This window comes from Equus asinus, chromosome 26 (genome assembly GCF_041296235.1).
Source record: "Equus asinus isolate D_3611 breed Donkey chromosome 26, EquAss-T2T_v2, whole genome shotgun sequence".
NCBI classification, from domain to species: Eukaryota; Metazoa; Chordata; class Mammalia; order Perissodactyla; family Equidae; genus Equus; species Equus asinus.
This window is the reverse complement of record NC_091815.1, coordinates 34,851,690-34,861,091: the sequence shown is the minus strand read 5'-3', so window position 1 is coordinate 34,861,091 and position 9,402 is coordinate 34,851,690. Positions and strand designations below refer to the sequence as shown.

The 9,402-nt window shown below is 50.1% G+C and overlaps 1 protein-coding gene across 4 annotated transcripts; it reads left to right on the top strand.

The window, feature by feature from the left end:
• The first annotated feature begins 389 nt into the window (after window positions 1-389).
• On the top strand, window positions 390-5,261 carry KLK8 (kallikrein related peptidase 8). Of its 4 annotated transcripts, none has more exons than XM_014866868.3 (6): window positions 390-504; window positions 893-970; window positions 1,475-1,634; window positions 1,824-2,083; window positions 3,787-3,920; window positions 5,057-5,261. In XM_014866868.3, exons 2-6 carry the CDS (start codon window positions 901-903, stop codon window positions 5,216-5,218), a joined length of 786 nt encoding a protein of 261 aa, XP_014722354.1. In that variant the 5' UTR covers window positions 390-504; window positions 893-900; the 3' UTR covers window positions 5,219-5,261. The 4 variants fall into 4 exon arrangements, with proteins under 4 accessions (XP_014722354.1, XP_014722346.1, XP_044614802.1 ...); XM_014866860.3 differs by having other exon boundaries at window positions 1,472-1,634; XM_044758867.2 differs by having other exon boundaries at window positions 893-1,030.
• Window positions 5,262-9,402: the final 4,141 nt, after the last annotated feature.

The following is a 9,402-nucleotide window of genomic DNA, read 5'->3' as shown; positions in this document are numbered from 1 at the left end:
GTTCAGGCTCCAACATCCCCCTCCCCCAGACACAGGAGTCACCGCCCCCGAGGCGCTCCTCCTTCAGACACAGGAGTCACCTCCCCCAGCCCCTTCTCCCTCAGACCTTGGAGTCCAGGCCCCCAGCCCCTCCTCCCTCAGACCCAGAAGTCCAGGCCCCCAGCACCTCCTCCCTCAAACCCAGATGTCCTGGCCCCCAGACCTTTCTGTCTCAGATCCAGGAGTTACAGCACTGAGCTCCTCCTCTCCCTTGCTTCCGAAGTCCCAGATTGCAGCCCCTCTTCCCTCAAGATGTCCCATTCAGCCCCTCGCCCCTCCTCACTGATACCCAGGGTTCCACTTCCCAGATGCCCCGCAGCCTCAGGAGCCACGGAGGCGGAGCAGGAGGCGGGGATTCCCAGATAAAAGGCTCCATAATCCTGTACCAGGCAGACAGCTGAAGTACTGGGGCCTCTTCCTCTGGGTCCGAGTCAGTAGGTGACCCCGCCCCCTGGATTCTGTAAGGTGAGATGCCGTCCTGAGACACAGGCATCATCCCGGGGGGCCTCTCCTCCTCCAGGCCCCAGGACCTCAACCTCAGATCCCTTCCGCCTTCAAGACCCAGGAATCTGGGCCCCAGCCCCCCTCCTCCTCAAGACTTAGGAGTCCCAGCTCCCAGTTCCCTCTTCCTTCAGACCCCAGAGACCAGGAGCCTCACTCCCTCCTCTAGTGGAACACAGGAATCTAGCCCCCCCCCCCAGAGCTCCGTTCCCTCAGACCCAAGAATCCAGGGCCCCAGTCCCCTCCTCCTGCAGGACCCAGAAGAACAGCTCCGGATGCTCTCCTCCCTCCCCAATCTCAAAGTCCCTCTCCCCCATCCTCGTGACTCAGCCCCACCCTCTTCCTTTCCCAGACTCCACCATGGGACGTCCCCCACCGGCTGCTGTCTGGACCTGGATGTTTCTCCTCTTGCTGTTGGAAGCCTGGGCAGGTGAGGGGGGCTGGAAGGCATCAGTGGTGCAGCACGGAAGCCTACAGGGATGCCGTGATGGTGATGTTATGTGGGTGCATGTGGTGGCATGGGGAGGGGTGGTGAAGCAAGCGATGGCATGTGGGAGCTTCTGTGGGCTTTCCTGAGGGTGGAGGGAGCACGTGGCAGCAAGTAGGAGTGCGTCAAGTGGATGCTGTTTATTGCACGAGCACATCAAGCCAGCAGGGCTGTTTGGGAGGCGCAGATAGACACGGGAGTGTACGGGGCACGTGGATGTATGTGGAAGTGTGCTCGGGTGTGTGACTCTATGTGCGATGACTCAGGGGCTTACAGGGGTGGATATGTGTATCCGTGTGGCAGCCAGGGCCTCAGGGGTGAGGGCATGTGGATGTGGGAGAGGCAGGCAGAGAACTTGCTGTGTGTCCCTTTGAACCCACGGTGCTTTGCATGGCCCAGCGCTGTGCCCCAGAGGGTGGTGATCCAGCCCTCTCCCTCCACCAGCAGGACACTTCCTGGCACAAGAGAACAAAATCCTGGACGGCCACGAGTGCAAGGCCCATTCACAGCCTTGGCAGGCGGGCTTGTTCCAGGGTATTCGGCTGCAATGTGGGGGTGTCCTCATAGGTGACAGCTGGGTCCTCACGGCAGCCCACTGTAAAAAGACGTGAGTGGATGCCTGGGGAAAGAGGGCGCTGGGGCCTCATTTCAGGAAGGGGAGACCGGGGGATTGGGCATCAGAAAGGAGGTCCAAGAGGGAAGTGGGGGCCCCCAACTCCTGGGTCTGAGGAAGGAGGGGGCTGGGGTCCCAGACTCCTTCCTGCCTGGGTCCTAAACTAACCCTCCACCATTACAGGAAGTACACGGTACGCCTGGGAGATCACAGTCTGCAGAATAAGGAAGGGACAGAGCAAGAGATGGCTGTGGCTCAGTCCATCCCGCATCCCTGCTACAACATCAGCAGTGAGGACCACAATCACGACCTGATGCTCATTCGACTACGTGGTCGGGCATCCCTGGGGCCCAAAGTGAAGCCCATCAAACTGACAGATCGCTGCCCTCAAGTTGGCCAGAACTGCACCATCTCAGGCTGGGGCTCTATCACTAGCCCTCGAGGTAGTAGGAGGGAGAGGAGGAGCTGGTTGGCCCAGTGGACCCCAAGACATTGGCAAAACTTTGCCTTCAGAAGAAGATAAAGAAGGGAAAATAATTGTGATCTTGAGATTCACCTTGAAGGCCAGAATATTAACAGGAGTGGCAGGAGAAAGAAAGCAAACTAGCAGATTGTTAAGCAAGGCTCAGAAAAGTAGAAGGATGAATGAATGAGTAGCTCAATGAATGCATGCCTCCTTTATGATGGAGAGCACCATGTTATGAGACTTTTGCTGTACAGGATTTTATAGAAACTTCTTAACAGACATGGGATCTACAGGCTCCTCAGTGGTCCAAGAAAACAGGTCCCAAAGCACCTTCTTCCTCTTGAGCTCAAGATTCCTGGCCCCAGATCCCTTCTGCCCTCACATCTAGGAGTCCAGGTTCTTTCTCCTCCAGGATCCACAGGCTAGGTCCAGAGCTCCCTCCTCACTCCACATCCAAAAGTCTGCACCTCCATGGAGGTCCTCCCTCTGGGACTTCCGAGTCCAGGGAACCCCTCACCCTGCTTCGCAATGAAAAAAATTGGGGCTCCGCTCAGAAAGGCGACGTGATTGGCCACGAAGCAGCAAAGCCAGAATTCAGGTCCCTGCCTGTCTGACTCCTACTTCTAAGGAGACAGCGGGATGCCGTGGAAACCCGCCTGCTCGGGAATCAGGCAGGTCAGTTCAAACCATGGCTCTGGGCAAGTCCCCTCCCTTCTCTCAGCCTCACATTCCTCATCTGTAAAATGGGGATAATTAATCGATAGATTTTTAAGCTCCATACGGGCTCAGGTTGCATCTCTTTTCTTCACTGGATGTTCCTGGTGCTCAGGATGGCGCTGGTATACAGTAGGCGCTCAATAAATATTTGTGAAATAAATGCATAGATGAAGGAATGATGGAATGAATGAAAACATCCCTCCTTTAAAGAGCCATTGTGAGGAGTAAATGAGATGGTAAGCATATAGCTTCCTGCACACAGAGTGCCAGACAGAAGTTTTCTCCCTTCAAGTCTATTGCTCAAAGATCCATAAGAAAGATGAATTCCACTTTCAATCATTAATTCAACACTTCTTTGTGAGCATCTGGTGTGCCTCAGGGGTTGTACTGTGTGAAGTCCTTATGCCTTAGGGAGTTGCATGCTAGGTGGGGGAAATAGACAACACACAAATACAAATAAAATAAAACATTAGGTAGAGTTACATGCTATGATGGAATATCATGGAGGCTAAGAGGAAAAGGAGTGATGGAAAGGCCGTGTTTTAAGTAGAATGCTCAGGGAAGGCTTCTAGGAAGAGGTGACATTTAGAAGAAGTAGGATTTAGCTGAGATGGAGGATCTGGTGGTCTGGAGTGGGAAGATTGGAAAGAAAGGGTCAGAGGAGTCACAAGGGGGCACCCCCAGTCCCCCTGGTCACCTGATCCTTAATTTGAAGATGACTCGGGGCCAGAAACAGAAGGTAGGGTGTGAGGGCTCTTCTCTAGATGGAGGAAAGGAAACAGCAGGGGCCAGGACTTTGTTTAATGTGATGAGAAGTGATGTCCCTTTCAAAATGTGTCAGAAACTCTGCCCCACACACACCATCCCGTGTAGCTATGGATGGACAGAAGGGAGGTTAGATCCAGGAAGGATCAGAGGGAAAGCGTTGCTCTCTTCAGTAACTTACAACCTCTGCCTCCTCAGAGAATTTTCCTGACACCCTCAACTGTGCAGAAGTAGAAATCTTTCCCCAGAAGCGGTGTGAGGATGTCTACCCTGGGCAAGTCACAGATGGGATGATCTGTGCAGGGAGCAACAGCGGGGCTGACACGTGCCAGGTGAGTGACTTCTGAAACCTTCTTCCCTCCCCCCTCCTCCCTTACCACCCTGTAGAAGCTCAAGGAGTTAGCACCCAGAGAGGTTGCCCCTACCTCTACGGAGTAGGAAGCAGGTTCAGAGAAGGCCACACACTCCCTGGAGGCCACACAGCACAGGGATCAGGAATGTCGAATTGTCACTGTCATTTTCTTGGGAACCTTGCCTGCAGGAAGGAATGCAGGGTGGAGAAGGAGTCAAAAGGAGTGAGAGGAGAGGTCCATGAGGGAGACAGCCTGAGGCTAGAGGGCATGCAAGCTCCCTCTCTCAGTGTTGCTGGAATTTGTGCTGACTCTATCACTGACTAGGGAGTCAGCCATTTTTCTTGGGACTTGACTGGGTTTCCTAGCACGGCTGCCTTCTACGTGGGTTCCTTGGAACAATGCTCTTTTCCCAAATGGCCAGGGAATGGTGCCATTGACTTCAATGCTCCCTCAATGAGCTCCCCATTCCCAAGATGACAATTCTTGGGATTTGCCATAGACAGAACATTCTCTTTCCTATTAGCTGCACCTCCCACCCTGAGGGTTCCCCCTGGCTTTGTCTTCTTCATGGAAGCCCCACCTCCTTGGCTAATGATTGGCCCCTGAAGACGATGCTTCAGTGCTTTCTTCCCCATTGGCCAGGAATGGTGTCATTTCCACCCGTGATCCTGTCATGAAGCCCAATCCATCTGGATGGTTTTGTAGAGACAATGGTCTCTTCCCACAAAGACTCCTGCCATTGTCTCTTGGTGTGTGTGCACCTGTGTTCGTGTCCACAAGAAGCCTGTTCCTTTCTCCTATGTTTGGGAACTGGTTTCCGGGATTTCTTCACCAGTGGGCAGGAACGGAGGAGACATCAGCTCAGCCTGCTCCGTGTAATCTCTACTGTCTTCTCTCTGGATTGGACCCTGGAGACAGCATTCTCTCCCCTCATTGGTCCACATACCTGGAAGCCCCACCCCTCTCTCTCACCATTGGTCCCAGGGGATGATGCTCTTATCCCCCATTGGCTAGAGGGAACCAATCATGCTACTGGTACCAAACGCTGGGTACCGCCGAGAAAGGAGCTTTGTGAGCATCTTGAGTGAACCTCTTTTCTTCCTCTCTCCCTCCAGGGCGACTCCGGGGGCCCGCTGGTGTGTGGGGGTGTCCTTCAGGGCATCACATCCTGGGGCTCAGACCCCTGTGGGCGGCCCGAGAAACCTGGCGTCTACACCAACATCTGCCGCTACCTGGACTGGATCAAGAAGACCATAGGCAGCAGGGGCAGATTCTAGGGCGAGCTCTGGACCCCCCTTAATAAACTCACAACCTCGGGTGTGGCTCCTTGCCTGTCTGTGCTTCCGCCCTGCCAGGAAGGGTGCAAGGGTGGGGGTCTGCGCCCTGCTGGGGGGCTTGATAGGTAGGCTAGAGAGACCAAGACCCCCACGGCCACTCTGGCCATCGCCTTTGCCTGAAGCGATTCCCTTTTTTCTAGAACTTGGAGGAAAGGGAGGTTAATTTCAGGGGAGAGAAAATATGTGAGTATTTCCAGATATCCAATGGCCTGGCCTGTGAAAGACAGGCTTGAAACGGTTTTTGTTTGGTTTTTCTGAGCGGCTAAAGTGTTTCTAACCTTTGCGGGGAGATTTCCCCTCCCCTACTTTTAAAACTGTGAGGCATACCAAGTAGGGTGCAGGAAATATACAAGCATCTTAAATATTCACATATGAACATCCAGGAAACCAACACCCAGGTCAAGAAATAGAACGTTGACAGCCCCCAAAAGTCTGAGAAACAGGTTTTTGTTTTGTTTTGTTTTTATCGAGAGAAATAGAAATCTTTCTCACCACTTAGAGCTGTCTGGAGGTGACTACTGTGGTAAAGGGAGATGAGCTGCTTCATTGCTCGTGTCCAAATTGAAGCTTGGAGAAAAGGACATTTTGGGGAGTTTTCATTAGAGCAAAGGCTTAATGTAAGTTGCTTTGGGGGAGATGTGTGAAGCGGGTAAAGATATAAAGAAATTGCAAAGAGGTAGAGCTCGGCTGTCCTCTGTGTCTGTCTCATCTCCCTTCAGGTATGTTCCATTCCTTTCTTGCTACCAACCACCTAACTCATTTGTTTGACTCTATCATTCCTTCCGCTGCTTCATGCTTCCGCATTTTCACAGTGTATGCTCCCTCATGGGATGCTCCAGTCTCTCTCCCTGCCTCACAGCCTTTGAACTTCACCTTCAACTACCACCAACTGCTTCACCCAAGATTTCTCAGATTATATTCTCATGCAAGAGAATCCAATGGTCCAGCTCCTCTTTTCTTCTTCAGCCACATCATAGGTCACTGAATGGCCAATGGTTTGCCTGCATTTTGGTCAGGTGACCAACCTTATCCAATCAGTGGCTATTTGAAGTCATGTGATATGAGACGTGACTGTCCAGGGCTGTGGGTGGGGCTTGTTCTCCGCAAGGCCTGTGGATGTGAGTGATGTCCTTGTGTATATCAGCTTCCTTGATCCTCCATGAAAACTCTCTAACACCATAAATCCTGAGGAAGTCTGTCATACCTGATACTAACCCCTGGTGCCAGGGATGCATTTCCGGAGGGACTACTCAAGGGTCATCTCAACCTGAAGAATTGCTTTATAACTTTTGCTATGAAAATTTTCAAACATATATAAAATAGAGAGAAGAGCAGAATGAACCCTTACATGCCACCATCCAACTTAGTGCAAAACCAATTCTTGCCTCACCTGTACTCCCATACACCTCCCTAGTGCTGGAATATTTTTGATTGGAAGCAAATCTCAGCCATCATTTCATTCTTAAATATTTCATCACATATTTTAAAAACAGGATGGCAAACTACGGCTGGTAGGCCAAATCCCAAGATCTAAAAATAATTTTTACTATTTGATTTGATGACAGGGAACACTAACTCTGAACACTAATTAAGCAAGATGTTATCTCCCAAAAAATAATTCCATTTTTCTCATTAATGGAGGTGTATGACAAAAATTTGTGTTAAATGATCATTATTGTATTTTGAATTTCATCAATTAAAAATGAGTGGAAATTTATTTTCTCTCTTGTTATGTAAGTACCTGCATAATATCCTCGATTTTGTCTCTTGGTACACAAAAGCTAAAATACTTACTATCTGGTCCTTCCTGGAAAAAGTTTGCCAATCCCTGCTCTAAAAGATAGATTCTTTTTAAACCTGACCACCTTATGTTATCACGTCTTGCAGAGTTAATAATAATTCCTTAATATCACCCAATATCCAGGTGATATTTAAATGTCCCCAACGGAGTGTAAACCAGACAGGATTTGAAGATGCATCTATGGTATTAAGGAGAAGGGTGGGTGAGGCCAAGGAGAGGAAGGGGCCTGTCCAAGGGCCAATTGGAAATTCAGGAATAGAATCATGGACTGTGGAATCTGGCAGGAAATCGGAGCACCAAAGTGCAGACAAAAGCTGGAAGGACCCGGTGAGTCAGGGAGCTTATTTCTGCCTCCATCAGGGAGTTTTGGATACAAGTGTCAGAGCCCTGGTTCAAACTGGCTTATGGACGAGGGCATTGATTGGCTTAGGTGGCTGTGGGGATGGTTCATGATGTCAAGGAGGTGACATGGGTACCAGAGTCTTTAGTCCTTGAAATGGTGACTCTCTCTGTCTCTCTGTGACACTATTTGTCACTCTGGCTGCCTCTCTCTGTCTCTGTTTCTCTCTCCCATATGTGTGAGCTGTTTCTCATCTCTGCTTGCCTCTTTTCCTCTCCTGTGGATCTCATTTCTAGCTTCTGTAAAGACTTCTTCACAGCGAAGGGAACACAGCTGCTACAGACAGACCCAGTTAAGCAAACCCAGCAGAAACAAAAACCTTCTTTTCTCACTGCATCTTGATATTAATCCCAGGGAAGAACTCTGATTGGTTCAGCTTGAACTGAGCTCACCCCTTTGATCCATCATTGTTGCCAGAAAGGAAGCAGTATGTTCAATGACTTAGCTTGGATCAAGTGTCCATCCCAATGGGTGGGTGGGTAGGTAGAAGGGTTTGGGGAACTGTGATTGACAGTTCCACCAAAACTATATGAAATGAAGGGGCAGCTTCCCAAAAGAAGTAGGGAGCTGTTCTTGAAAGAAGGAGGAAAGGAATCCAGAAAGTCAGAAACAATGGGTTCCAGAACACAACGGGCTGAATCAGAAGGTTCCAGGGTCACAATATCCAGGTTCCCTCAGGGCAAGGCACAGCTGGCAAGACAGACGGATGCCAGTTCTCAGGTGTGATCATGAGCTGGAAGATGAGTCATCAGACAAAGGTTCAGCATAGATCTGAGGGCCAAGGAGGTATGAGGCTTGGTGTCTGGATGCAACTTAGGAACAGGTACTAAAGCCAAAGGGCACGGGAGGACTGGTATTTGGGGCTATCACCAACATGGGGGTGTGCATCCTTAATAATAAGCCCCTGGGGTTCTGAGTTCATTTTGAGCCGTGAGACTCTTGAGGGTATGTGAGGTTGTCCCAGAGTGTGGGTTTGTGCAATGGTGACACCATGGCGATGCCCAGCACTCAAATTCCGACTCTTCTGACTCCTCGACTGTCTGACTTTGCTCAAGTGATCTAATCTCTTTCAAACTTCTAATTTCTCATCTATAAAATGGGGAAGACAATCCTTGCTTGGACCCACATGAGGAATGGCCATGAGGTTTGAGAAGCACCCAACACATCACACAGTAGGTACACAAGAAATGGAAGGTGCTTCACTCCTTGGATGATGGGGTAAGGCAGCTAATATTAATTCAGTGCCCATTGTGTGCCCATCTATTTTCCTCTCTGTAATTTTATTTAATCCTCCCATTTTCCTTGGGATTGCTTTCCCCTACTATAGAGAGGGGCAAAGTGAGGCACAGAAAAATTAGGTCACTTACCTGAAATCACAGGGAAGGCAACCAGGGTTCACACCTGTGTTGGTCTGACTTGTAAGACCAACTTCTTTCTATCACACCCCATGGCTGAATGATACAGGGATCAAGGAAGGGCTGAGTCTAAGGTTGGCAGATCTGTGGGTGCCAGTCGTTTGCAAACTAGTATTTAAGTATCTCCTATGTTCCCTGGGCTGGGCTGGGTACTAAAGAAAACACCAGTGAACATTAGACACATTCTCTCTGCTTGTGAAGACCAGTGATTAGCAATAAAATCAGATCAAATAATGAAGAACACAGAAAGACAGATAGGCAAAGCACAGCAGAAGAGAAGTTCTGATGATCTAGGAGTGAATACCAGGGCTCCTTTCCTCATTCTAACAGGATGTTGAGGAGGTAGAGAGCTGAGGGGAGAACCCAGGGATGAAGATTCGGGCAGGAGATAACATATTGGAAGTCTTGCCAAAACTCCTCTCCTTGGGAAGTCAGGAGGGAAAGATAGAGATTGCTGGGTCATGAGGCTGTGAGGTCAAGTGGCCTGGGTCTGATTTGGGAGTCCAAG

Coding starts and splice junctions, on each gene's coding strand:
- KLK8 (XM_044758867.2), top strand. CDS start 901: ATGGGACGTCCCCCACCGGCTGCTGTCTGGACCTGGATGTTTCTCCTC. Junction 1,635..1,823: donor GCAGCCCACTGTAAAAAGAC/GTGAGTGGATGC, acceptor CCACCATTACAG/GAAGTACACGGTACGCCTGG. Junction 2,084..3,786: donor CTCTATCACTAGCCCTCGAG/GTAGTAGGAGGG, acceptor CTGCCTCCTCAG/AGAATTTTCCTGACACCCTC.